Source organism: Embiotoca jacksoni, unplaced genomic scaffold (assembly GCF_022577435.1).
Source record: "Embiotoca jacksoni isolate LCO1_2020_lvr unplaced genomic scaffold, fEmbJac1.0.p SCAF_5, whole genome shotgun sequence".
NCBI lineage: Eukaryota > Metazoa > Chordata > Actinopteri > Embiotocidae > Embiotoca > Embiotoca jacksoni.
In genome coordinates, this window is record NW_027185403.1 from 3,804,093 (window position 1) to 3,818,192 (window position 14,100).

General features: G+C 43.4%; 1 protein-coding gene across 1 annotated transcript; it reads left to right on the plus strand.

Annotated features, from left to right (window-relative positions):
• The first annotated feature begins 586 nt into the window (after positions 1-586).
• On the plus strand, positions 587-12,917 carry rab11fip5b (RAB11 family interacting protein 5b (class I)). The gene is made up of 6 exons (XM_069170479.1): positions 587-1,630; positions 4,149-4,678; positions 5,408-6,017; positions 6,629-9,064; positions 10,362-10,497; positions 11,606-12,917. The coding sequence occupies exons 1-6, from the start codon at positions 1,251-1,253 to the stop codon at positions 11,864-11,866; spliced, it is 4,353 nt and encodes a 1,450-aa protein (XP_069026580.1). The 5' UTR covers positions 587-1,250; the 3' UTR covers positions 11,867-12,917.
• The last annotated feature ends 1,183 nt before the right edge of the window (positions 12,918-14,100 follow it).

Below are 14,100 nucleotides of genomic sequence, written 5' to 3' on the forward strand. Positions count from 1 at the left end.
AAGCCCTAACTGTACAGACCACAAGATTATCATGAACCTAAAACCAAATACAATCAGGCCAACTTTACTTGTATAGCTACTATTATAGAGTAAATGTCACAATTATATCTGTAAATAATTTACCAACACTGAGTCTGCCTCAGTGTTACAGCAGAGATGCCAGAGAGGTGGTGACTGCAACAGCTCCTCCACTGAGAGTCCTCTACATCTGATTTTGTATCTCGCTAGTGCCGATTCCTCTCACAGAGCTGTCACTGAAATCCACTAGATGGCATTGTAGTTAAAAAGATGATCAGTGAAATGATTTTCTCCAGCCCTGATCAATAATGTAATTATGTTGATGCAAGGGCCAGTGAGAGGACAATGATGCACTAAACTGGGTCGATAAATAAAACTTGGAAGTGAAGGATTAGCCGGAAGGGTTCTTTGATGGTTCAAATGTTCAAATAATGATAATTTTAATGTACTGATAAAAAAAAAAAAAAAAATTCTACATTCATAATCAGAATAATGTATCAAACAACACTTTGCATCTTCTCATTTTAAGGTTCGCAGTACATTTTGTCACGCTGGGATTGCTCCTCATGTTTGGTTGGAAATAATGATCGGAATTAAAGAACTGACAGGATGAACTGGAAGATATTTAGCTGTCAGAGCTGGATCCGCCCAGGAACTTCACCGAGCACATTTCCCGCTGTTCAAACAAAGACTAATTTGCTGCTCATTGTCTTCTTGGCTGCGTCTGACAGCACGGCGGAGGACAGAGCAGCGGTGGATCTGACAAACGCTTTGGTTGGGTGTTTCTCTTTAATTCTGCGGCATCTCTCTCTCTGTGTATGCGGGCCTGCTGTAGTGGAGGAGGGCGGGCCGTCGACACAATGAGCAGTTTCTGGACAGTAAACGAACTGATGCGACATGAACGCAGCGTGGATTTGGGATGATTTCACCACGCAGCTCCCACTAACGTGATATACATTGTTTGAATTTGAATAGCATGCAGAGCTTGAAGTTGAGCACGGTGCGAGCCAGCTGTCGGGAAACTGACCTCGGGTAAACCCTCAGAGACTCGGTGGACTTTGGAGATATTCTGCAGAGGTATTTTTCTTTTTTTTTTTTTTGCGCAGCACGGAAACTCTGGCGCAACGCAAAGGGGGGGTAGGGATGATCTCCCAATGAACTGAGAAGACACGCCACTAAGTTAAACCAGGACTATTTACGGACACATAGGTGCCCCTCTGTAGCGGTGCAAGATGATGTCACTGATCGATCTGGACGATGATCAGCGATGGGTACCCACTCATGTGAATGTCACCGTCCTCCGCGCAAGGGGACTGCGAACCAAGGGCAAGCACGGCAGCCGCTACCTCTACACCATCATCCAGGTGGGGAAGGAGAAGTACACCACCGGGCTGGTGGAGAAGGCGGAGGTGCCAGTGTGGAACGAGGATTGCAGCTTCGAGCTGCTCCCCGGTATCCTGGAGGACGGCGGCCGGAGCGCCTACCCCCCCGGGAGCGGGGACCTGGTCCTCACCGTCATGCACCGGGTGCTCATCGGACTGGACGTGTTCCTCGGTCAAACCATCATTCCCCTTGATAGGATATTTCAGAACGGAGTGTGTCCAAGAGACGAGTAGGTTGGGATTTCAATTTTAACGCAGCGTGCATGACACACCATGTCAGTTTACGGCACACAGAGGAGATACAAGTGATGTGTCATGTGTGTAGGTCAGACAATGCCCGTGTAAAATCTTAGTAAACTTTACAGTACACTGACAAGGCAACTTTTCATGCAGCTCTTCCCTCATTCAGTATTTGGAGGACAGTTTCTACCTCACCCTCCACTGAATATTCATTGATGTGCATCATTTACAACCCAACATGCAGCAGCTGAGCGGAGAGGTCAGCCAGTGGAGTCACATGTGTTTTTTTGCAGGATGATTTACAGCTGAGAAAGCTGCCAAAGCTCGAACCCACACAGACTCATTAAATTGTAGCCCTCTGGACAGACATCCTTCACCAGGCTACTCCAGCTGCAGTTCCCACAATGCACTGCAAATCAACAAGATGAGATGCAGTTTCCAATGTGGAGCAATTAAAGCCAGACAGACTGTGCACAATTTCCCATTATAGCTTGTAAAGTTTGAGATAAAATAAAATGAGAGTACATTTTGTGTAACTTATAGGACATTGTGTCCTTTTTCAGGCCACAAATGTCCGGAAATAAAACCGTAAATGGCTTCCCATATTATTTTAATCTGGGCGTCTGAGACAGAAACCCATTCTCACACTCCACATACTGTTATAAAAATAGGACAACATGTGATATGAGTGGCAGGTGGGTCATGAGATTTAATTTGAAGATGGAAAACCATGAAAAAAAAGTTGGTCATGCGAGGGCAGAATTCCTCAAAATGAAACACATGTCTTAAATGTAATTATAACTGAAACTGTCTGGCTGAGCCTAAAGAACCAGTGTTTCTGGAAAAGTAATGATAGTCTGGAGCCAACAGCGGCAGAAGGTTATGAGAGGCGGTAGATAGTGTCAGCATCTATTTATTGGAGCTCTGCATCAGATTAGTGGCTGTCAGGTTCTGAAGAGGCCCAATGTTGTTGTGTTGTAATGCTTTTTGCAGAGTCTTAATTCTGGCTGACCCACCAGCTCAATCAAAACACCATTACTGCTCTTTTTTCTTAGAAACAAATGCCTTCTATTTTGGACTGACATGAATGTTCCACTTTCCACTTTTTTGACTTCGGGAACATTTTTGAAGGTGCAGTTTATAGTATGCGTTGTGTTATTGTATGCCTCCGTGCCAGCGATCGCCGGGGGCAGGGTCACTTTGACCTCACCTAATCTTGTGAATGCGATACCTCAGGAATGCTTTGAGGGAATTTCTTGAAATGTCACACAAACCTTCACTTGGACTCGAGGATGAACTGATTAGATTTTATTTTTGTCTAAGGTCAAAGGTCACTCGGACCTCAAAATAAGTGTGTGTCCAAAACTCAAGAACTCACTTGCTAATTATGACAAAATTTCACACAAATGTCTAATAGGATAAAATGGTGAGGTGATGACATTTTAGATTCAAAAGTTCAAAGGTTAACTTCACTGTACTATCTTCTATAAAAACTGATCTTGGGTGTCCACCTTGAAACTGTGATGATTGTACAGATCTTCTGTGCTGTCAGATTTAAGCTCCACCTCTAGTTTCTTTGCATCTTTGTTATTTGAAGCATCTACCAACTGTCAATCAACTTTATTTGCCGAGCATGTGAACCCATACGGATTCCCTCAAAGTCTGCGCTACATATCTTATATGAGTCTGGACAGATATGGATGTAAACTGCAACTTGACTGGTTGATGGAGGTGTACAACCATGAGACGGTGTTCCTAGTTTGATTATAGGCTATTTTTTTTTTTTATTAATAAAAGTCCTCTATGTTCTCAAATTCATTATTGTAAATTTAATTTAATTAAACCACATGAGCAAATTGTATTTAAGCTTAATGATAATTTTTTGTTCAAGAGCTGAGTCGTGCCACATGTAACCTAACTGGACTCACCAGTGTTACAGTATGTGAAACATAGGAGCAGAGTGGAGGAAAACAATACAACACATCTGGCTTTGATTGTGGCTTCTCCACCCTCTCTCCTCTCTCTCCACGCTCAGTGAAACTCACACTGAATTCCTGCTGTTAGTTTTGGCTCTAACATTTTCTGTGGTTCACTCAGAGGACGTCGGAGGCAGGAATAGAGGGATAATTTCATTGGTCAACACCTCGTACTGTCCATGTGTCATCCTTTTTCAGCACATAAACAGGTGTAGGTGGGTGGACCTCCAGGAATTTGGGTTGTGATTTCCTGCTCTGGGGTTTATAAAGCAGTTTGTCAGTCAGATTCTGAGTACAATCCCCCGAGCAATATTTCCAGATTATGTAATATTTGAAAGCTTTGCCAAAAGAGAATCCTTGTATTTTGTTGTTGCTCTTTTTGTCACAGTGAATGGTCACATAACACAAGTTCTGATTTGAGCTTGAAGCAGAAATCCTTACACCTAACATGTCCTGCTAATGTGCTGTATTTATATAAGATTTGACTTGTCACTTTGTGATGCTGACTCTCCCTTTTCTTTTGTTTCTGCAGATGGTTCAAGCTCAACTCGAAGGCGGGAAGGAAAGAGAAGGAACGTGGTGAACTCCAGGTAACAGTCCAGTTCACCCGCAACAACATGACAGCCAGCATGTTCGACCTCACCATAAAGGACAAACCTCGCTCTGCGCTTGGCAAGCTCAAGGACCGCGTCACGGGGAGGAAGAAGGGGGACGTGGAGTCTTCCTCAGCCATTGTCCCAGGCCGCTACGCTGCCCTGTCAGCATCCCTGGGGCAGCCGTTCAGAGAGGAGGGCGGAGGGCCGGTGGAGTCACGTGAAGTGGAGGTAGCAGAGGAGAAGAGGAGCAAGGTGAAAGACTTCTTCAAGGGAAGGCTGCGAAAGTCGTCCGACACCAGGTCCTGCTCGTCTCTGGCTTCAGAGAGTAGCGTGTCTTCCATGGCCAGCGATAACCTCGGCCCTCCACCCAGTCTGGATCTACTGTCAGAACCTCCCAGCTCCCCCATCTACACTAGCAAAGTCAGAGTGGACTCCCACTATGGAGAGACAGATTTAGCTAAAAAAGGTAGGCTTTGATATTATTCACATGCATAAAGACTAAAAAAAAAAATTGATTTAATGAGTTAATTAGAGTGTTTTCCCCAAATCAAGACCACCTCCTCTAACATCTTGAGAAATGAGCGCACTTTGAATACAAATTCAGGTAAAAACAGAGATGCTATTTCATGCATTTATCGGGTATTTAATCAGCGTGTTCAGACTTTTATCTCGTAGCTTAAACTGATCACAAGATGTCATGTAACAGGATTAGTTAAAGAAATTCTGATATTAACAGACAGTTATAATTTCCTCTACTCACACTGACAACAGGATTAAACCTGAGCGATACTTGATTTTGGAGGTAAAAAGCATGAATCATCTTTTTATATTTTGATAATGTTGGTAAGAAAAGATTTGTGACCAAGATAGGGATATTTTTTGATAAGCAAGGCATCAAATTACTTTGTATGACCACTAAATTAATTAATGTCACTGGAAAGGAGTCACTATTTGGACATCAGTTGGCCTGAAACACATCACAAAATAATAATAGTGTACAGCTTATTCTGCTGCCCTAAGTGGCAAAAAAAAATCAAAAAAAAAAATCAAGTGTTACTCCTTTAAGGCAAAATGTTGGCTAGAAAATTGATAGCAAGGAAGACAAATTCAATAACTTTCTCAGCTTTACCTGTGTATTTGGAACATTTCATCTTTTTGAAATGTCTATAACCCAATTCTTCCTCCTTTCCAACAGTGCTCACCAGCCAGCACACCACAAAGGTTCTCACACACAAGCGAGCTTTTAGCGATGAAGCTAGCAAGATCACAACGGGCGTCCCTCGAGGAAATCTCGCAGTGGAGTCTCTCAAGGGTCAGACCATGACTCAGTCCAAGTCATCCTTGTGTATAAATGGAAGCCACGTCTACGACTCAGAGCTGTCTACTCCAAAGAGCGGTGGAGCGCTGCCGTCCAAGCTGGTCCTGCTGGAGAAATACTCCCCGCTCTCGCGCTCCCTGCAGAACCTCACCAAAAGAAGTGAGGACAAAGGTTCCTTTGCAGAGGGCCGACGCTGGTCCTTTGACAAGACGAAGAAAGAAGAAAAGGAGGAAGAAAAGCAAGCCCAGGCATGCTCGCTCCCAATTCAGGAAGCTCAGGTAGGCGGTCGCACCATGCAGGCGGCGACGCCAATCGTCTCCTCGGCTTCCAGTTCACCTGACAAAGGGAGGAAGCTAAGAAAGACGTTATTCTCTGGAGGACGGAGTGATTCTCTCCCTGCGAAGTCAGACCTCAACCAGGCTGCTTCTACATCTGAGGGGAGGCTCAGGGGCTGGTTTGGCTCTGGTGACTCCCAGAATAAGCCAAGGTGAGTGGCGATCATGTGCAGGCTCGCCTCTGGGCCTCACAGTCTTTGATGAATGTACTTTCTACTTAGGCACACGGGAGGCCTGCATTCAGTTGGGTGTCCTGAGTCCAGTGTTTGCTCTGATCCCTGCTCATCTGAAAATGGAATTGATTGAGTTTCTCCATTTTACAACCATCCTCATCTCATACTACATTTTTCCTCTACTTGCTTTTCTTTACCAGTGTGTGTTTCTCTATCAATAACGTCACAGTGGTTTTGAAATAATGATGTGAAATAAAATCATTCCATGTTAATATGAGCTCACCCAACAGAATGGCTGCCGATGCAGGTGGTGCTTGAATGGCTACGATGCGTCAGTTATTTTAATTTTTTTTTTGCTTGATTATTTTGCAAATGTGCTTTGCTTTATTTTAATTTACGTTACTGTTTCCATAAATCTTATCATTTGGCTAATTTTATATCTACTGATGTTCTGAGACTGAAGTTAGATGAGCAAAAATGTCCCACTTTGTTGAGGAGTGTCAGTGTTTTGGTTGTCTTTTCTGTTCCCCATCTGGTAACCTGGCACATCATTAACTAAGAGGACTATTGTGCCCTATTTTCCTCCACAGGCTGGAAGTTTCTCCTAAGGTAGAAAGCAGCTCAGACGTACCCCCTCCCCTCCCTCCTCGCTCCCCTGTACCTCCTCAGTGCTCCTCTCCCTCTGCCACCCCCTCCGGTCATGTTTCACCTGATGGCTGCAGTTACACCAATCCCTTTACCCCTTCTTCCTCTCCCTCCTCAACCCCCATCTCCCCTTCCAACCCTTTCCTCCCACGTATACAGCGCAACCCCTTTTTTGAGGAGCTTGTGGCGGAAGAGTTGCAGAGGTCGCCACCTCTTGCGCCTTGCTCCTCTCCTGGCTCATCCCCCTTTCATTACACCACTCTGCCCTCCCAGCCCTGCACACCCGGTATTGCTTCTGAAGTTAGAGCTACAAATATGGTTTCCATTAGGCGGGAGCGCCCCAGGCCAGTAGCTAGGCAGATATCACTCCCTACATTACTACCCAAAGCTGCCACACCTAACCACTCCGCTCCTCGTTCCATGTCAGAGAGTGCAGGAGAATGGGAGGACTCGTTTGATGCCTTTGCCTCCAGCAGGCTCAACTCGCCTAAAGAAAGTCTTCCTCCAAAGCATCCGAGAACCAGCCCAACTTCATGTCGTAAGCGTAGTTATCCCCAAGTTAATAACAACGCCGCTAATTATGCACAAGAACTGCAAACATGCCAAGAGGAGCCTCCGCCTTTACCCCCGAGGAGACTTTTAAGAACCTCGGTGAACGAGATTTATTCTGATGGCTGGCTGCACAGAGGTCAGGAGCTAGCTGTCCATAAAGAGGCTTACCTCCTCTCTCAGACCGGTGTGGCTTCGCTACAACGAGGAAGAGAGGGAGAGTGCAAAAGAAACAGTGTATCTCCAGACCCTCACACAAACAGCGAGACCTCTGACTCCCTCACCGTACACTCCCAACCTTACACAAACGTTACCTGTCCGGGATCTACGTTGGAAGATAAGCTCAAAAAGTTTAAATATGAGCCGTTGGAAGATGATGCTGATTGCTGGGGAGGGATGTTGTTTGAGCAAGACTTGTATGGACGGGTGTGTCGAGGAAACTATGGACAACCCAAAGTAAACAGTCACCGTTTGTCCTTGAACTCTGAGGAAACTGCTGGAAATAAAACCACATCTAAGAACTCAGGGCCTAAAGCGTATCTTGCTAGTGAGATATCTGTAGCAGACCTTTTGAACCTGTCCTCTACTGCTCCCTCCACGACAGATGTAAATGCACCTGATATTTCTTTCACACCAGTAGAGGATCCAGTAGAGGCAAGTCCACCTGAAACCACATGCCTCAACAATAACGTGTCTTTTGGAGATCTGAACATGAATGTGAATAATTCAGACTTTGGTTTTATTGATTCTGATGGCTCTTCTCAGTCGGAGATAGCCGACACCCTCAAAAGCATCAACAGTTTGGGCGGGAGACAAGAGACCACACCTGAGGACATGTTCACTTTGAAGGACACCTACATACCTGACATGAACTCATCATTTGAAATAACTGCGTCCTCTAATAAACTGTGCAAAGTGTCTCCAGTTTGCCAAAACAATTGCCAAGACTGTCGATGTGAACTAAATAATGTAGCGCCACACGGTCACTCCAGGGTAAACGGCCGAGAGATTACTGCTTTGACGTCACACAATCAAACATCTACTTCACCCGAAACTGAATACACAGAAGGAAAATTAAGAGTTGGTGATAATTTGAAAAAGACACAGAAGGACGTTGATGATAACGGCAATCGCCAAGCAATGTTAGCCAAACCTTACCAGACGGAGTCATTTTCAGGCGTGGTTAGCGCACGTTTTAGACCAAAAGGAGTGTCCCGACAGAGCAGCAGTGACAGCCCGAACAGCCAAAGCAAAAGCAGAGACAGAGAGTTCGAACAGTTTTTATGCCTCGTTCAAAACATTTCAGAAGTCAGTGAAGGACCGTCATCATATCAGCCCACTAAATCTGCCCTTCATTCCTTACAGGCATTAGACAAACACACAGATTTGCTAGAAGGTAGCGACCAAACACATCGTGAGTCTAATACAACATCGCAAATATCTTCAAAGGACACAACGTCACGTCTTACAGAAAACTGTGTCACAGGAAAACCCTCCGAGATCAGTTTCGAAGACCTCCACGCAAAAGTAGCACCAAACTCGAGAACCCCTTCCAAGACAAAGATTGGGCAATCTTTGCAAGAGCCTGAACCCTCTTCTCCCTCCATCCCTTCTGCACTCTCCCTGTCAGCTGATACCCCTCTCTGTTGCCCCCCCATACATCCCTCGAGCATGGGGCCGAGTGCTGGAGCCAGCACTACGCTGGCTGTGGCCCCCTACACCTCCTCCTACTCTACCACCTTCACCACTGACCAGCCCCTGGTCGATGCACGGCACTCACTTTTGCCTGAGGAGACACAGCCAGCTAGCAACCTGCCCCATCAGGAGAGCAGGTGAGAGTCCTCACACTAGGACATGACTTGTGTAGGTGTTTACAAGCTGTGCTAAACTGGAGTAACAGACATGATTTGCACAAACACTACAACACATGTAAATGGGATTTTTTTTGGTTTTTTTTTTGTTTTCTTTCTCATTTTGTTTGCTCTGATAGTTTGCTGTCCGGGCTTGTTTGAGGTTGAATGCATTTGTGTGTTTGAGTTCTGCCTTTTCATCCAAAGTGATTGGATGATAACTGCTGCATTGTTCTTGGCTTTGCTTCACATTTATGTTATTCATCTCATGTTTCCGTTTCTTGTTGGCTGCTGTAATTTTGTTGTTTTCTTACTCGTTGTTCTGCCTAAACTCAGATAGTTTTGCTGCTACTTTGACCACCTGCGAATGAACACTGCACTGTATGTCTATACGCGGCTATGTAGATGTACTCAGTGGAAAAATAAGTGCTAATTATATTACGAGAATATGCAATTTCTCACAGCACGAGACCCATGGTCAGAGTGAAAGTGTTATTTTAGATTTAAATTCATGTCCTCCCAAGAAATACACCTTTACACTTTATAAAATAATAAGTTAAAGACGGTCAGGAAGCCCATTGGGATCAAGGATTAAATTACTAAATGCCAGAAATCTAAGATATGTATTGTATCACATTTGTTCATGTAAGCCAAAATGTCCATACTCCCGGGCTCAGTTGCAGGATCAAATATGCTGAAACTTCATCAGAACAGCTGCAAATTGATGTGTTTAAAGACAGAGGTTTTAGACGGTCTAGACTAGGCGTCTCCAACCTTTCTTGCTCTGAGAGCTACTGTGACAAAATGAAAGTGTCCAAGAGACAGGCAGAGGAGAGCGAGTAGACATTGTCCGCTCGTTAATCGATCGCATTGATAGAGTCGTTCTCTTGGACAGGTTACAAAATAAATAGAAAATGCTGAAATGAATCCGGCAAATACACCAGTGCGGCCTGCCGAGGTAAGTCTATGTATGGGAGACCCGGCATATTGTTCAAACCTCCAGCGAGCTACTCAGAAACAGGTAACAGGCTGCTAGTAGCTTGTGAGGGACGAGTTGGAGACCCCTGGTCCAGACTAATTTTGTGCGGAGTCAGATTTGTGGATCTGCTTTGATATGTTGAGCTTTTTCGAAAAAAGAGTCTGTAGTTCAGGTAACCAACTGCTGAACAAAAAATAAACTCAGTAGCGTGTCATTGTTTAAGAAGCAGTTATGTACTTATGGTGAACAGACAGTAGATCCGTGTTGAAACGCGTTCGTTCTGACCTCTTTATTTTGCAGATCTCATCCAGTGAAGCCGTTAACTTCCAGCCAATCGGAGAAGAAGGAGGGTCGTTCGGTTCTGGAGAAGCTCAAATCGACCATCCACCCCGGACGCACCACCCATCAGGCCGCAGCTGAACCAGAGAAGAGTCCGGTACTGTGACAAAAAAAAACATCGATACACCTTCATAACATTACATACACAAACACAAACCTTTTATAGCCTGTTGTGAAATGATAGTTTATTCTTTACGCCTACAATAATCCAGTTAATTGAAGGGAGGAACTCCACACTGGTTAAATAATAATTCAGACCAGCATAGGACGAGTCCATCAGAACAAAAATAACGTGAAAGTTTGCAGCTGCTTCTTCACAGCTCCCTGTTAAAGTGAGGCTGCCTCCAACACTGTGGAGAGAAATACTGATCCCATTACTGCTCTCAAGTGTGACATAATTCTCTGGCCCAGATAAGAGTTTCCAGGTCCTGGCACCTTCAGGGTCACCTGAAAATGAACACGAGTTTGAAATTACCTTCTTACCTATGACTCTCTCTGTTATATTTCTTCAGCTGATGAAGTGAATCTATTTAAAACTGCAACTAAGATCACGGTTGTGCTTCAGAATTTCATTTTTTGTTTTTTAATCAAGAAGAGCACAGCATCCACACTATCACATCCTATATTTATTAAAACTTATCAGACAGTATTAGAAAATATTCATAAAGTCATCTTTCAAATGATATCCACAACGCTGCGCGAGTCAAACGGCAGAAGAATCAGGTTGTTAACGTGTCATTAAATCACAGGAAGCCATTAGAGTCACAGACTGTTTAATGCTTCCATGAGCATTTATTACCACCAGCAGTGCACGTAGTGTTAATAGATGCAGTGCTGGACCGGACAGCAACTGTTGGAATGACTTCATTGTTTCCTGCGACTCAATTCTTTTTTTACCACTTGCAATTTAATGTGTCCCCTTCATTTTCCAACACGTCATCATTCATTTGAATTTTTCATTAGAAAGAATAGTTTGTGTTTATATATTCTATTACTCAAAGTTTGATAAGGAGAAGATTGCCACCTTTCTTGTGATTGAAGCTACCGCCTGAAAGCTTAACTTGCCAGCAAAAACGCAAACAGAGGGAAACCATTGGCTTGATTCTGTCCAAAGGCAATCAAACCAATCCTACAATTGCTACGTTCACAGGCCAGTTTCACGCGACACCATAAACCTGTACTGTCCCTCTGTCCTCCTCTGGTAGGAGGTGACGGTGGACACCTCGGCCCAGTACCAGCACCTGACCAACATGGAGCTGATCTCCCTGCTGCTGCAGCAGGAGATGGACATGCAGAAGCAGCAGGTGGCCTCGGAGCGGCAGGGGGCGCAGCTGGAGAAGTGCGAGGCGGATCTGAAAAAGGTCAAGGCGCAGGTCAGGGACCTGGAGGACTACATTGATAATCTGTTACTGCGGATCATCGAGCAGACGCCAACGCTGCTTCAAGTGCGCTCGAGACACAAGTGACGACAGAACTGCCGTGCGTTTGGTGTATTGCACACGATGTATGAGCCTCTAGAATGTTGTTTCCACTGAGTTATTATTTATGGATGGAAGTCACAATTCTAGAGGGTTTTTTTTTACAGTCAAACAAATACCCCACAAAATCGGATCTCACAATCATCCAGGTCTTCTCACTGCTAATACTGCCCTGTTGATGTAGACACGATATTACCCAACATGCATGCTGGTTACGATCCCAATTTGGCACAAACAGAAAATAAGAACAACGCACTGTGAGAAAAAGCTTCTGTCAAAGCAGATGCAAGTGATTATTTTATCCATGCTTACTAGAATAAGTTAGAATAGTCAGCTGTTGTCAATTTAAAGCCACTGCTTTCACATGTGCATAAAATAAAACACAGGCTATAGAAAACCATTTAATGTGCTGCTCAGGGACTAAGTATGGCGTTAGCTCAAGTAACCTTTCAAATTTACAGCAAAAAAATGACATTTTGATACACGAACTTCCAACTGTTTTACCTCAAACAGTTTCACAAAGGCTAACTTGAGTTAATTACATATTTTTTTAATAGAATTTAAGAACAAAAAAGAAGGAAATAGCAACACATAAAATGCTGCTTTGCAATATGAACAATAAAAATGATTTGTCTCTGCATTAACATTGCTGTATGATGAGCAAAAAAGCAACATTCATGTTTGTGTCAGAAACGGCTGAAGACGATGAAGACTTATTGTTTGCATCTTGTTTTGTTTTTATTTATTTTTTACTGAGTGTTGTGTTTCTTAAATGCCCCCCCCCTAAAACAATTATAATGTTTTAATATATTTTTATGTCTTTGTTCTCCATTTTTTTTTTTTTAAAGTAGTTACATTGTTCTTTAGGAATAACACAGTAATAATGCAGTAAGTAAGAGCATCTTAAGTTATTTCTATCAAACACTTTTGTCATGATAATATATTCTCTAATGCTCCTCTAGTACCACTGTAGCTTCTTGCAATGCTTTACATGACTGCAGTACTGTACTGTAATAAAATAAAGTGCACATGAACCCAAGTTTTTAAGGTCTTTATGTTGTTTTCTTGGATCAGGTGGCGAGACTACATGTCATCCTGGACAATGACTCTGTGGTAAGTCCTGCAGTAATGTTTGTTTCTCTCCACTAGAGAGCACTCCTGACTTTACAGTTCTGGTGAAAAACCTGCTGATTTAGCACACATTTCTGCTTTGCACCCTTTGATTATGCACATTGACAAGAAAAATTGATCTATGACTCCACAGACCTTGTATAGATGAGTTGGCCTTGCACTTCTCTTGCACCTCCGGACACTCTTGTGGTGTTATTTCAAATTGTGAAATTCTGGTTTACACAAATTTCTGGTCTAAAGTAATGTAAAGCAACACAGGTTGTTATTTTACTGAGTATTTACTGAGTATTAAAGCAATATTTTCGATACTATATTTTCTATAGTTCAAGTGTGTAACACTTGAAATGTATTTATTGACTGTATGAGGTGCATGTAATATTTACCTGCAAGGTAACCAGTAAACGTATCTGTCAATTAAATTAAATGGAGTTAAATCTTCTTTTCCTCTGAAATGAGAAAGACGACCATAACGTGGCATAAAATGGAAAATATAACTTACTGTAAAATACAGTACTCGAGTAAATATACTGTACTTCATCTCTTTTTCTTAGTTTGCTGGCTTTAGCTGGGATTTTCTCTCGGGTGTTGTGTACCTCCATGATGTTTCTCAGGCATGTAACGAGTGCTTTTAAATGTCCTTTCATTTACCAGCATTTTAACAACCACATTTTGCTGTGCATACCTCAAGCCTACTTGCCTCATCTTTTTGCAGTTACAAGTGAGAAAACACGAGTCCTTATGATTTTCCTTGGTGCTTTGGGGAAGATGTTGTGGATCAAATGTGCTAAATGGAAAAGTTTTTTTTTTTTTTTTTTTTAAACAAGGTAAATGATGAGAGCACATTCCCGACTAAAGTCACTTTCTCTGAACAGTAGTCTCTCCCCTCTGACCACTGACCATAATGAAAGTGTCCAGTGTGCTGACTGATGTCACAGGTTTTCGCTGCAGGTTGTTTTAGAAGAAGACTCTCCTGAAAAGGTCCAGAGCTGATCTTTGCATACGACGTTCGTGTCTCCAGGCCACACCTCTCCCCAGTACCGTGAAGTGGGTCAATCAGACGCCAATCAACTGTTATCTCTCCCCTCCCCAAG